Source organism: Marmota marmota, unplaced genomic scaffold (assembly GCF_001458135.2).
Source record: "Marmota marmota marmota unplaced genomic scaffold, marMar, whole genome shotgun sequence".
In the NCBI taxonomy this organism is placed as follows: domain Eukaryota; kingdom Metazoa; phylum Chordata; class Mammalia; order Rodentia; family Sciuridae; genus Marmota; species Marmota marmota.
The window spans coordinates 3,160,042-3,175,264 of NW_026000338.1; the positions used below are offsets into that span (position 1 = coordinate 3,160,042).

Genomic DNA, 15,223 nt, shown 5'->3' on the forward strand with positions numbered 1-15,223 from the left:
TGGTCAAAGTACTAAAAAACTATGCTTAAATAATTAAGGGAAAAATATCTCACTAATTATAATATACCAATAAATGTCCTGATACCACTTTAAAAGAACAAAGAAGAAATTCTGGAGTTGGGAATTTCAACAAGCAAAATGAAAGATTTACTACAGGAGTTTTAATAGATATGAACTGGCAGAAGAAAAAAATCATCAGTGAACTGGGGGATAGATCAATTGAGTTATCTAGCCTGAGGAACAGAAAAAAAGGCATAAAGAAAAATTAACAAAGCTTCCATGGCATACCATAAAATGTTCCAAAATGTTCATAAAAGTTGGAGGAAGAAAAAAACACAGAAAAGTATTTGAAGAAATAATGGCTGAAAAGTTCTTCAATTTAGTGAGAGAATCCATTAATCCACAAATCCATGTGGTTAACAAATTCTGACTTGAACAATCTCAAAAGAGTCCAAACGATCCATACATTTATCAGAGTCAAACTGCAAAAGGCAGTGACAGAGGAGAATCTTGAGGGCAGCAAGTGAAAAAGAACTCATTGGAGGCTAGAGAAGAAAAAAGGAAAAGAATGGGGGGTGTCTGATGAAAATCAAGGGAGATTAGTAGAGGAAAGGGACTAAGTGGAGGAAGAAGAGGAGAAAAAGGGGAAAAACTGAGGAGGGATACTGGCCAAATTAAATTGTTTATTGTGTGGATGTATTATATACATAACAGAAATCACACCATTATATACAATTATAATGTACCAATAAAAATATGGAAAAATGAAAAAGATTCATCATATAAAAGGAATTACCAACAGCATTGACAACTTATTTCTCATGAGAATACTTGAGGGCCATGAGGCAATGAAATAATATATTTAAGTACTAAAAGAAAAAAGACTATCCACTAAGAATTTTATGTTCAGAAAATTTTTTCTACAAAAACAAAGGAGAGGGCTGTGGCTGTGGCTCAGTGGCGCTTGCCTTACATGTATGAGGCACTGGGTTTGATCTTCAGCACCACATAAAAATAAATAATGCCTGGGGTTGTGGCTCAAATGGTACAGTGATTGCCCAGCACACAGCACCACATAAAAATAAACATATATNGAGAGCGAGAGAGAAACTTTTTTGTAGATGGACACAACACAATGCCTTTATTTTTATGTGGTGCTGAGAATCGAACCCGGGTCGTGCCCGTGCTAGGTGAGCGCTCTACCGCTGAGCCACAATCCCAGCCCAATAAACATATATTTTTTAAAAATAAATAAATATAATAAAGGCATGCTGTCCATGTACAACTACACAAAATTAAAAACAAAAACAAAAACAAAAAAACAAAGGAGAAACTAAGACACTGCCAGGTAAACAAAAACTGATAAACACTAAAAAGGAGACATTCAGCCTGAAAAGAAAAGTCACTAGAGGCTAATTCAAATCCTCAAGAACAAATAAAGATTACCAGGAAAAATAACTACATAGGTAAACATAAAAGACAGTATGAATGTATTTTTGTAATACTTTTCCTATCTGAAATAGAAAAAGGAAATAATAAAGATTAGAAGAGATAAAATAGAGGTTAGAATAACAATAGAGAAATAATCCTTGAAACCAAAATTTGAAGATGATCAACAAAACTGACATATTTAGATATATTGACCAATGAAAAAGAGAAGACTCTACTAAAATTACAAATGAAAAGGGTGATGTTGTTAACAATTTTACAGAAATAAAAAGGATTATAGATAAAATTATGAATATCTGCATGCTAACAAAATGTATAACTTGAATGAAATGGGGAAAATTCCTAGACCCACCAAACTGAATCATGTAGAAATATAAAATATGAAGATAACTATAACTCAAAGGGAGAATGAATAAATAATAAAAACCTTCTAGAACAGAAAATTCCAATTATCAGATGACTTCACTGGTGAATTCTACAAAATATTTAAAGAATTAACACCAATCCTGCAAAAAATTGTACTAAAACATTGAAGATAAAGGTACTTCTTAACTCATTAGAGGAGTCCAGCATTACCACTATACTAAAACTGGAAAATAACAAAACCAAACTTAAAGATCAGTGTTGCCTATAAATTTTGAGACAAAAATCCTTTACCAATTATGAGAAGCTCTGACAGCAGCAATGACAGAAAATTTATGGCAATAAACACAGTACGAAAGAAAAGATCTCAAATCATCAACCTAACTTTACAACTCAAGAAACTAGAAAAAGAATAACTAAACTCAAAGCCACTAGATTGAAATAACAAAGACTAAGCCAGATATAATCAAAATAGCTTTTTTAAAAAAATAGAGAACATTAACAAAGCCAAAACTTAGTTCTTAGAAAAGATCAACAAAATTGTTAAACCTTTAACTAAATTTACAAAGAAAAAAAGAAAAGACTCAAAATTAGTAAAATCATTTAAAAATGGAGACATTAATACCAATTCTGCAGAAATGAGCATGATTATAAGAATGTGCCATGAACTAATGTACATCAACACATGATAACTTTGATGAAATGGACTAAGCACAAGGAACAAAAAACATGCCATTACTGGCACATGAAGAAATAAAAAACCTGAATAGGTCTACAGCTCATAATGAGATTGAATTGGCAATCAAAAATTTTGTGATGAATAAAAACCCTTGAAACTGATGGTTTCACTGATGAATTCTACCCAACATTCATATTTTGTTTTGTTTGCAATACTGGGGATCAAACCCAGGGCCTTGTACATGCTAAACCACTCAGCCACATCCCCATCCCAGATTCTTATCAAGTATTTAAAAAAAAAAAAGAATTAACAATACCCCTTCTCAAATTCTGCTGAAAAATGTAAGATGAAAGAACATTTCCTAACTCATTTTATGAGGCCAGGACAGCCCTGATACCAAAGCCAGTAAAGACAATGCAAAAATAGAAAGCTATAGCCTAGTATTATTTATGAACAATGATATAAAAGCCTTAGCAAAATATCAGCAAACATAATCCAGCAACATATTCAAAGGTATATGATTCATGACCAAGTGAGATTTATTTCTGAAATTAAAAGATGGTCAACATAAGGAAATCAATCAATGTAATATACCATATTAACAGAATATAGAGAAAATCCTCACATGTTTATCTTAATTAATGCAGAAGAGATATTTGACAAAATCCAATATTTATTCATGATACAAAAAAAAACACTTAACAAACTAAGAATAGAAGGAAATTACCTCAACATAATAAAAACACAAGCAGAAAATCCACAGTTAACACCATGCCCAATGGTGAAAGATTGAAAATTTTCCTCAAAGATCAGAGATAAAGCAGTGATGCTCACTTTCCACTTCAATTCAACATAGTTACAGGCAGTTCTACCTGGAACACTTAGGCAAGAAACATGAATAAAAGTCATCCACACTGGAAAGAAGTAAAATTAACTTATATTCACAGATGATATGCTTTTAGATGTAGAAGAAATATTTCACAAAAAAACTGTTAGAACTAATAAATGAATTCAGTACAGTAGTGAAAAATAAAATTAGCAAACAAAAATCAGCTATATTTCTATATACTAACAGTGGGAAATACTAAAGGGAAATTAAGAAGAGCATTCTATGTATAATAGCATCAAATATAATAAAATTGGGGTTAAATTAACCAAGGTGAAAGAAATGTACAATGTAAACTTCAAAATACTGCTGAAATTTAAAAAGACAAACCACATGTCACAAATTCTTGATGGTAAAATTTAATATTGTTAAGATGTCAATACTAAAAGTAATCTGCAGGTTCAATGCAATCATATTAAAATCACAATAATGTTTTTGCATAAACAAACAAATTCTTAAATTCATATGGAACTATAAAATATCCCAAATAGCCAAAGCAATCTTCAGCAAGAACAAAACTGGAGTCATTACATGCCTTCATTTCAAAATATGTTACAAAGATACAGTATTCGAAACACAATGGTACTGGAAAAAATAAATAAAAAAGAAGAGAAAAAAAGAAAATTAAAAGAATCACAGAAATAAACACATTCACATATAGTCAACTGATCTTTGACAAGGAAACAAAAACATACAATGGAAAAAAGATGGTCTCTTCTATAAATGATGTTGGGAAAACTGAATATCCACATGTAAAAGAGTGAAATTGGACCATTATCTCACACCACCAAAAAAAAAAAAAAAAAGCTCAAAATGTATTAAAGGCTTAAAGAACCAAAAACTTAAAACTCCTAGAAAAAATATAGAGAAAAATCTTTGAACTTGGCAATGACTTCCTGGACATACACCAAAGGCACAAGAAGCAAAAACAAGAATAGGTGAGTGGGATTATGTCAAACTAAAAAAGCTTTTGCAAAGCAAAACAACCAAGAAAATTAAAGGGAAACCAATAGAATTGGAGAAAATATTTGCAAGCCAGAGCTCCTATAACACAACCATGCCTATACGCAAAAAAATACTCTATTAAAAATGGGCAAAGGAATTAAATAGACATTACTCCACAGAATATATACAAATAGTTAATAGACATAAAAGTGCCCAACATGCATAATAATCAGGGAAATGCAAATCAAAAGATGCTAAGATAATTTTTATTTTAAAAAGATAACAAATGTTGGCAAATGTAAGAAGGAACCCTTGTACACTGTTGGTGTGAATTTAAATTAGTGCAGACATTATGGAAAACAGCATGGAGAGTCCATAAAACTCCAAAACCAGAGCTGACAGCATAGCTCAGAAATAGAGTGCTTGCCTAGCATGTGTTAGGCATTTTATTTTAATCAGCTGTTTTGCTGTTGTGATGAAAAGATCTGACAAGAACAATTTTAGAGGATGAAAAGTTTACTTGGTACTTAGTGTTTTATAGGTCTTAAATGGCTAACTCCATTGCTCTGGGCCCAAAGTGAGGCAGGGCATCATCTCAGAAGAGTATGATGGATAAAAGCAGCTCAGGACATAACAATCAAGAAGCAGAGACAGCACCCTTTTCACTCATGAGGGATGAAATATAGGCCCCAATGGCACTCCCCCAATGACCCACCTCCTCCAGGCACAACCTACATGCCTAAATCACCACTCAGTTGATCCTTATCAGGGGATTAACACACCAATTGGGTTAAGGCTCTCATAATCCAATCATTTCACCTCTAATCCTTCTTGCATTCTCTCACATATGAGTTTTTGGGGGACACCTCATTCCCAGTACCACACACACAAAAAAATATAAAATTAGCAAACTACAGCTATAATATTCTCCAACAATCTCACTTCTAGGTATATCTGTAAAGCCATTGAAAACTGGATCTCCCTCCTACCCCTGCTGCTCCTCCTTTGCCTGTTCCACCTGCCACTGTTGCTGCTTTGGCTGCAGCTTCACCCAGAAGCCAGTTTCCCGGCTGTCTCACTGGGGAACCAAAGAGACACTGGCATGACTGACTGATTGACCTCCTGTACCAGAGAAGCTATGTTCAGCCAAACCAGATAGACTGGGTACCTGAGACAAAGTCTTGGTTATACCTCTTGCTTTCCTCCTTTCTATTCACTGACCACTGGTAAGCCTCACAGCTCTCTTTTGGCTACCCCACAGCCACAGCCCATTCCTAGAGACAAGGGGAAATCAATGAAAGCACTTTGAGTTAGACTATTAAGAAAACATGAAGGAAATTCTGGTTCTGCAAGGAATAGAACACAAGTGAAAAGTCAATTTTCTGTGGAAGATGAAGCTCTGAGAAATATTGCTGGAGAGGGAAGGGTGGCAGTAAAGTAGGCTGCCTGGACAGGAGCATGAGATATATGCATGAGAGAAATGTGACAAAAAATGAGCTGGATGAAAAAATCTGACAAACTGTAGGCTGAAAATGACACAAGGCCTTCAAGTTGAAATTCTGCTTTGGCAGCAAATCTCTAAGTGGAAACTCATCCAGATGAGGAAGTGGTGACACCAACAGCTTCATAGATCCAGACACCTCATTAACTGAATTACCATAGTGTTTGAAGCAGAGGAAAAAATCCAAAAAAGCTATAGTTTTCAGTGAACATTTAAATCAAGAAGAATAATTTGACCAACCAGGTAGACATCCTCAAGAATGTTACTGAAGAAAAGAGGAGCAGGCAATAGAATTCTATTGAGAAAGGAAAATCAAAGGATTTACAAGGCAGAAGCATGTCCAGTTTGTTGCAATATAAGAGGGATGAACTTCAGTAAAGGGAGGAGTTTATTGAGAAACATGGGTTAGTTATAATCCTCAATGACAACATTTCTAATGGATATGGTGATCACACACCAGTGGTTGGAACCATTAGTACTGTGTCTCAGGGAACTATCAAAGTCTTGGATTCAGTCGGAGAAGGGCTGCTTTTTTCAAAGGGAAAGCTATGAAAACTTGATGGAGAAAAGGAAGAGCTACTATCATTGCTTAGAAAACTGATGCTGCAGTTTGAGAAGGAACAAGAGAAGTGCTATGCCATCATTCTTGGAGCACTTCTCCTGTTCTTTCTCTATGTATGAGAAAGTCTTTAATGCCTTAGGTTAGGTGGAGTGTTCTTAATTATGACACTAAATATGATCCATTAAAAATGAAAATCGTATCTCATCAAATTTCAAAGATTTTATACTTCAGAAACACCATGTTAGTAGGTGTTAAAAGACATGCAACAAACTGTGGAAAGTACTGCAAAACATATTTCATAAAAGCACATACTTAGAATTCTCACACTTCAATCATGAAAAGATAAGCCAGTTTAAAACTAAACAAAAGATGTGAAGACACCATACCAAAATATGTATGAATAGCTAATAAGCATATGAAAAGATGGTCATTAGGAAATGCAAATTAAACCACAATGGAAAAGCATTTCATACAAACTAGAATGGCTAAAATTAAAAAGACTTGCACACAAAAGTTTATTGCAATATAATTCATATTAACTAAATTTGGCAATAGCCTAGATGTATATCAACTGATGAAAAATTAGACATAATGTGCTATATCCATATGGTTAAATATTAATCAAAATTAAAAAGGAACCCACTATGGAGATATGCTGTGACATAGGTAAATCTCAAAGACCTTTATTCTCTAAATAAAAGAAACTGGGTGTACATTGTGTGATTGCATTTATATGAAATACCTAGAAAAGGCAAAGTTGTGAAGACACAAAGTAGATTAGTGGTGTTCATAGCAGGAGTTAAGAACTGCAATGGAAATTAAGAGTAACTGTTCATGAAAGATGATAGTGGGACAATAGATAGATTCTAAGATTAATTTATGGTCATGAATGTACAGTTTGCTAAATATTAAAAATCGTAGATTCGTACACTTGATAAGGGTGTATTACATGTGACACAAAATATGTTTCAGTAGAGTTATTTTAAAAATAAATAAATGTGACATAACATTGTACATGCCTTTTGAGTGTATGCCTAAATGTGAAATTGCTAGGTCCTAGGGGAGGCCTGTGTTTAGATTTAGTAGATACTGCCAAACAGTTTCCAAAGTTTTTTTTTAAATTGATTTTTTAAAAAAATAAATGACAGCGGAATGCATTACAATTCCTATTACACATATACAGCACAATTTTTCATATCTCTGGTTATATATAAAGTATGTTGACACCAATTCGTGTCTTCATACATGTACTTTGGATAATGATGTCCATCAAATTCCATCATCTTGCTACTACCCTGCCCCCTCCCTTTCCCTCCCACCCCTCTTCCCTATCTAGAATTCATCTATTCCCCCCATGCTCCCTCTCCCTACTCCACTATGAGTCAGCCTCCTTATATCAGAGAAAACATTCCGCATTTGTTTTGGGGAGATTTGCTAACTTCACTTAGCATTATCTTCTCCAACGCCATCCATTTACCTGTAAATGCCATGATTTTATTCTCTTTTATTGCTGAGTAAAATTCCATTATGTATATATGCCATATTTTTTAATCCATTCATCCACTGAAGGGCATCCAAAGTTTTAATAACAATTTTTTGTTCAACATCTATGCATCCTAATTTCTCTACATCTTTGCCATAATTTGGAACTGTTAGAGACTTTTAAATTTTAGCCACTGACAATGATTTTATATGTTAATCACTTACCAGTTTTGCATATATATTACTATATATATAGTTTGCTTAGTTCTCATTTTATTTATTATTTATATCTGTGTTGGTTTTTATCTCAATGTTTTTATTATGGTAAATTATACATAAGATAAAATTTACCATTTCAACTATTTTTAGGTTTGCATTTCATGTACATTGAAGTATGTTGTGATCCATCATCATCATCTATCTCCAGAATGTTTTCATTTTCTTGAACTGAAATTCTCTACCCATCAAACAGTAACTTCCATTCATTCTCTGCCCCTACACTCTGGCAACCATGATTCTACTTTCTGTCTCTGTGAATCTGACTAACCTAGGAAACTCACCTAAGTGTAATCATATGATGTTTGCTCTTCTGAATCTGGCTCATTTCACTTAGCATGATGTTTTCAAGGTTCCTCTATGTCATACCATATGTCAAAATTTAATTCCTTTTTAAGGATAAATAGTATTCCACTGCACAGGGCACGTGAATGCATGTACACACACACACATACACACACACAATTTGCCCAGTCATCCATCACTGTACATTTGGGCTGTTTCTAATTGTTGGCTATTGTGAATGATGCTGCTATGAATGTGGGTGTACAAATATCTGTTTGAGACCCTGCTTTCAAATTTTTGGATATGTACCAATTCATGTTGAATTATATGGTAATTCTATGTTTAATATCTCAAAGAACTTCCATACTGCTTTCCACTATTCACATTGTTACAGCACTTCCACTTTCTGCATTTTTAAAAGCTATGCTAATGGATATGAAATAGTATTTCATTGTGGTTTCTATTTTCGTTTCCTCATTAGTGATATTGATCATTCTTGCAAATCCTTATTGGCCACTTGTTTCTTTTTAGAAAAATCTCTATTTAGGACCTTTATCCACTTTTAAGTTGCTTTTGTAGTTTCTTGGTTATTGATTTGTAGCTCTTTATATATTTTAGATATTGATCTTCTGTTACATACATGATTTGCAAATATTTTCTCCCATCTTGTGTACAAGACTACACATTGTGTGATTGCATTTATATGAAATACCCAGAAAAGGCAAAGTTGTGATAGTAATGTCCTTTGATTTCTGTTGATAGTAATGTCCTTTGACAACAAAAATTTTAATTTTGAAGAAGTTCAAATTATCTTTGTTGTTGTTGTTGTTGCCTATGCTTTGGTGTCATATCTTTTTGTTTTATGTAATGAAACACATCATTCCCCTTGTGGTTTCTATGGTTACATGTATGACCCTGAGGGCTCATCAGTCTTTTTTTTTATTAATAAGAACATTAATAGATGATTAAAACTTTTCATCAGTCTTAAAAGTAAGTGAAGATACTTTCTCTTTGTCCTTTATAGTAGTTTAGTTTTACTCCATAATATATTTAAGTAACAATGAATTTTATTTTAAAATCACATTCTTGGAAAGTATTTAAGGACACTGGGATATGCTAACAAGAAAAAGTTTATAAACTAGTCTACCTAGTTTTATTTTTTAAAACCTTCAGCCTAAACACAAACATATGTATAAACAAATTAAAAAGAAAAGGTTCACATTGGTATTCTAAGGGTTGTGAGATTACTAGTGTTGTACCCTAAAAATGTCCTCAATTTGCAAATTTTCTAAAATGAGCATATCTTTATTATCAGAAAATTACAGGGAATGTTGCAACTATAAAACCAGAAAAGGGAATATTTTAATGGGTGAGGCTATAACCACAGAACTAGCAGACTAAGCAATAAGCCTGAAAATTGAATTTTATAAATACTGTAATGGTATGCAGTACACAGAAATATAATAAGTAAAAAACAATGTAATTATAAACTGACAGAATCTGGAAATAAATAAAATATATAAGCAGTGTTCATCTCTGATAGGAATACAACCCAAAGTATTATTTAAATCTGAAAAATAATAATACACTTAAAAATTTAAAACATGTTCAAATAATAAATAGTCAGCAGGGAAAATTTTCACAAAATGAACACCACCAATGATTCCTACGTAGAGGAAACTTTTAGTTACTGCGCATTATACCATCTTATGAATGAATAATCTATATCTCTTTAATGCCAAGATTATTTTCCACTAACTTGAAAATGTCAAAAAAGTGATTTTTTAAAAAAATATTACTTCACATTTTGGCTTTTCCTTTTAAAATTCTCAATGGCTTTTAAAGCAAGATCAAGAAAGAGGAAGTAAAATGTCAGTTCAGTACTGGGATTAGTGATAAACCAGGCAATGGTAAACTTAAGTCATGTGTGTCCACTAGTCATGTAGATGGATACACTACACTGACTCTTTATCAAAGGATCTTAACCTTCATCTGTATCTCACCTCCTCCTTCTCCCCCTCCCCACCCTGCAGAAAATATAAAATAATTTTCCGTGTTAAAATCATACAGCTTCTGGAAAATAAAGAATATTGAATATTTAAGTCACTGGTAGTTACAGCATCCAAAGTCCAACAATGTTAATTTTTGGTATTTTTAAACCTTCTAGGGTCTCTTTGTAAGTTCCTCTACCACGCACCTCTTCCGTCCTCAGAGCTCCAGGCTAAAATCAAAGGGATGGCTTTAGGAGGAATGTGTGCCTTGCCTTCTCCAGTTCTGACATTTTTGTTACTGTTTTCTCTAAGCGCTTTTGAAATTATAAAATATAATAGCCAAAAGCTGAATGAATAAACTAATGAACATTGGGTTTCTAGAAAACTCCGTGGAGAAATGGGTTTGAGGATGACTGGAAATTGGATGAATCAGCCATATTAGTGAACCTGGGAAGGTAAGAGGAGTTGGAAACATGATAGATCTAATAATTTACTGGCTAAGGGTTTGTCAATCACTACATCCCGACAAATAAGATTAGAGCAGAGTTGTGGGAGGGGAGAGGGTGACGCAGCAAGCTGTATGCACCCAGAAAATTCAGCCAAGAGACAGCTGCGTAATCATATTGCGGCACCGTTTTTTATTTCTTTTTTTCTTGCTGCAGCAGCTGCTTGCGGCATACGTCTCCTCACTGCGGCTCTCTGCAGTCTCTGGCCCGCTCCTTCAGGACCGGTCACAGCAGCCATCGCCACCCTCTGCAACCCAGCCCAGGCTGCCCCTGCTTCAGTCCGGCTCTCCAAACCTCAGCACCGCCTTTTATCCAGCCAGCGCCCACTGTCCCTCCTGCAGTTCGGCCACCACAGCTCATTCCATCTCTGCCCAGGCCACAGCCGCTTCTGACATTTTGGTGAGTCTTTTCCCAAGGAAGTGAGATCTAATCTCGTTGATAGCCACCTTAGGCGTGTCCGGTCCTTTGAAAAATGGCCGAGTCTGCCGACTACAAGGAACTGTCAGGATCCAGTCCAGAAGAGGCTGACAGTAAGATAATAATGGAGGCACCTGGGGAACCTCAGGAGTGCGGTGAAGATGCTGCCGCTGGGCCTGGAGATCAGGGGGAGTGCGGTGAAGAAGCCGCTGCTGGGCTTGGCGTAGAAGGGGGAAAAGGTGAAGAGGCTGCTGCAGGATCCGGGAAAGACGGGGAGAAAGACACTGAGGAGAACTCAGACCCAGATCGTCCAAAAGGACTCATCGGTTATCTTTTAGATACAGACTTTGTTGAAAGTCTACCTGTGAAAGTTAAGTACCGAGTGTTAGCTCTTAAAAAGCTCCAAACTAGAGCGGCCAATTTGGAATCCAAATTCATGAGGGAATTTCATGACATTGAAAGAAAGTTTGCTGAAATGTATCAACCCTTATTGGAAAAAAGACGACAGATCATCAATGCTATCTATGAACCTACAGAAGAGGAATGTGAATATAAACCAGACTGTGAGGACTATGATGAAGAAGACATGGAGGATGAGGAAGATGTGCATGATAATGAGGAAGGCATGGTACATGAGTATGGTGATGAGGATGATGGTTATGATGACTATTATTATGATTATGCAATTGAGGAAGAGGAGGAGGAGGAAGCAGATGATGACACTGAGGCCACTGGAGAAGAGAATAAAGAAGAGGATCCTAAGGGAATTCCAGATTTTTGGCTGACTGTTCTAAAAAACGTCGAAGCACTCACTCCTTTGATTAAGAAATATGATGAGCCTATTCTGAAGCTCCTGACAGATATTAAAGTGAAACTTTCTGATCCTGGTGAGCCTCTCAGTTTCACACTAGAATTTCACTTCAAACCCAATGAATACTTCAAAAATGAACTGTTGACAAAGACCTATGTGCTGAAGTCAAGGCTAGCATATTATGATCCCCATCCTTATAGGGGAACTGCAATTGAGTATTCCACAGGCTGTGAGATTGATTGGAATGAAGGAAAGAATGTCACTTTGAGAACCATCAAGAAGAAGCAGAAACATCGGATCTGGGGAACAATACGAACTGTGACTGAAAGTTTTCCCAAGGATTCATTCTTCAATTTCTTCTCTCCTCATGGAATCAGCTTAAATGGAGGGGATAGGAATGATGATTTTTTACTTGGTCACAATTTACGTACTTACATAATTCCAAGATCAGTATTATTTTTCTCAGGTGATGCACTTGAATCTCAGCAAGAGGGGGTAGTTAGGGAAGTTAATGATGCAATTTATGACAAAATTATTTATGATAATTGGATGGCTGCAATTGAGGAGGTTAAAGCCTGTTGCAAAAACCTTGAGGCATTAGTAGAAGACATTGATCGTTAAAGCAGGGTATATATGGCCATGAAATCACATGCCCTAGAGCTACTTACTCAAGATATTAGAAATTACAATTTTGTGGTCTGTATTTTTCTTGTAGTGTCAGTTAAAACATATGTCTCAGAAATATAAAAAAGGTCAAATAGTAATTAATTTGACATTGCATTTTAATAGTACAATGTTTTCAAGACATGTAGACTGTGGTAAATGATTTAAGACATTAATACAGTGTTGTGCAGTTTAATCCTTCTGAAGTCCTTTTGTCATGTAACCATGAGACTGTGAATATTATCAGAGATGCTAAATAAGATCAATATTTGTTTGGAAAGAAAATCTTGGGAACAAACCCAAGGGTTTTTGCTGCTGTTGTGTTTTGTATTTTTGTTTTCTTAGTCCTCTAGCTAGTGGATTTAATTTTGTTGTGACTGCTTCATTTTGCAGTAGAAATAAAGTAGAATTTAAAACTTGAATGCTTAAGAAGAGGCCTGCATATGGTTAAGAATTTCAAGCAAAACCACATTTATTGTTAGTAGCAGCTTGTGCATAGGCTCTTGAATATGTGACTGTGATAAATAATGAAACTTAGTTGTATTGGTATTACTGTTTATCAGTAAAGTGTTAGTCACAGTATTTTCAGAAGTTTGCCAGTATTGTTCTGTGTAATTGTGTAAACCATGATTGCAGTATATAAATCTTTTTTCCTATAGTATATTGAATCATTCACTCAAAGTGATAACTTTACCATTTCAAAAATATATTTCATGTTCCTTCACTGCAAAATAAAATGAATAAAAATTTCAGGGTGTTTAGAAATTTATTTTTTATTATAAAAGTAATATGTTCATTAGAAGACATTTGAAAAATACTAAAAATATACATCAATTAAAACCAGAAGTCATATACCTACTTCATCAAAGGTAAGCACAGTTAATGTTTTGATATATTTTCTGCATGCAGTACATTTACTAACAGTATACTAAAATGTGCAAAGAAAGTATGACTTTTTGTTACTTATAACTGATCTAATTTTAATTTTAATTCTATCTCCACTCCACAGGCTTGCAGAAAAACAAAAACCTCAATTTTAATCCAGTAAACTTATTATTATTTAATAATTTAAATATTCTTTATAAATAACAGGCTCCCCTGTGTTAGTCTATATTTCATATTTCTTATCTATCCTTCCACAAAGTCATCTGGATGTGCAGAACATACATTATTGTATCACTGGGATGCAGTGACTGTGGACAATGGGATGTGGTTGGTCAGACCTTGTCCTGGAGCTGAATTTCTCTTTTTCATACATGGCAACTCAGAGGCTTGGTTTCTCTCTTTGGCAAACTGTGATCCCATCCTTATAGGGGAACTGCAACTGAGTATTCCACAGGCTATGAGATTGAAAGTCACATTTATCCCCCTACAATAAGAGAAAATTTCTTGGTCCCTAACATACCACATAGGAGCAGAAAGTGTCTGGGGAATGCTAACTGTCTTGTTATTACTGCCTATCTAGTCTTCCATCCCAGATGGGTATGATGTAATATCACAGAATTATAAAGCAAGTGGAAATAAAGCTCCTCTGCTTGTGACTTAATTCTTACACTATTGAACATGCCTCCTTTTTTGGATTTTGGCCAAGAGGGTTAGGTTTATAATACTGCCACTTTTTTTTTCCCCATTCTGTCTCATCTCTCTACTATTAGCTGAGGAGAAAAGTATGAACCTATTCTTTCCTCTTCCTGTTTGGACAAAACACTCCTCTAATGTCAAATCCTTCTCCCAGGGATGATAGCAGATATTTACTTGCTTTTCTTTGGGAGTAGCAATAGTTGACAGATTATAGGAAATAGGCAACTATTATAAAGGAACCTAAACAGGAGATACTGTCATTGATAACCTGGTAAATACAGACATTCTCACGTTTCACCATCATTAGTCTTGACCTCTGAAATTCCTGACTCCTTCCAAACTCCTCCCACACACAAAGTTGGGGCCACTTTTAACTGTGGCTACTGTTATTGTACATAAAAAATTAGAACATGGGTGTATCTCTTTAGTGAGCTTGTTTTTATGTGCTTAGACAAAAGTAGGTGGCTTTGTCTCATTTTGTTATATTCCCAGAGTAACCTTGCCTGAATTTAGTGTTCTTTGAAGGGGTTTGTATCCAATAGGAAAATAGCATGGCCTAGCTCTGAGTGCCAGGCCAGCTTTCTGATGTCAGGATTGTTTTTTTCTTTCTCTTTTGTCTCAGGGGAAAAATTTGGGGCTCTCTTTGCTCCAATAGCTTGAGATTGGAGGGAGGCTCATTTGATTTAGATTTAAACTAATGTAAGGGTTCTTTAAAGCTTGAGGGTAGGCCACCAGCTTCAGTCCACATACCAGACAGCCCAATGTTGGGGTTTAGGAGCCAAGAGTGACACAAATAGAAAATAAAAATTACATGTCATCCACAGAT

At 34.9% G+C, this 15,223-nt stretch overlaps 1 protein-coding gene across 1 annotated transcript; it reads left to right on the forward strand.

Moving 5' to 3' along the window:
* The first annotated feature begins 10,982 nt into the window (after positions 1-10,982).
* Positions 10,983-13,568, forward strand: Nap1l2 (nucleosome assembly protein 1 like 2). The gene has a single exon (XM_015505852.2). It carries the CDS (start codon positions 11,398-11,400, stop codon positions 12,772-12,774), a length of 1,377 nt encoding a protein of 458 aa, XP_015361338.1. The 5' UTR covers positions 10,983-11,397; the 3' UTR covers positions 12,775-13,568.
* Positions 13,569-15,223: the final 1,655 nt, after the last annotated feature.

Excerpts from the sequence above, each read along its gene's own strand:
- Nap1l2 (XM_015505852.2), top strand. The coding sequence starts at position 11,398 with ATGGCCGAGTCTGCCGACTACAAGGAACTGTCAGGATCCAGTCCAGAA.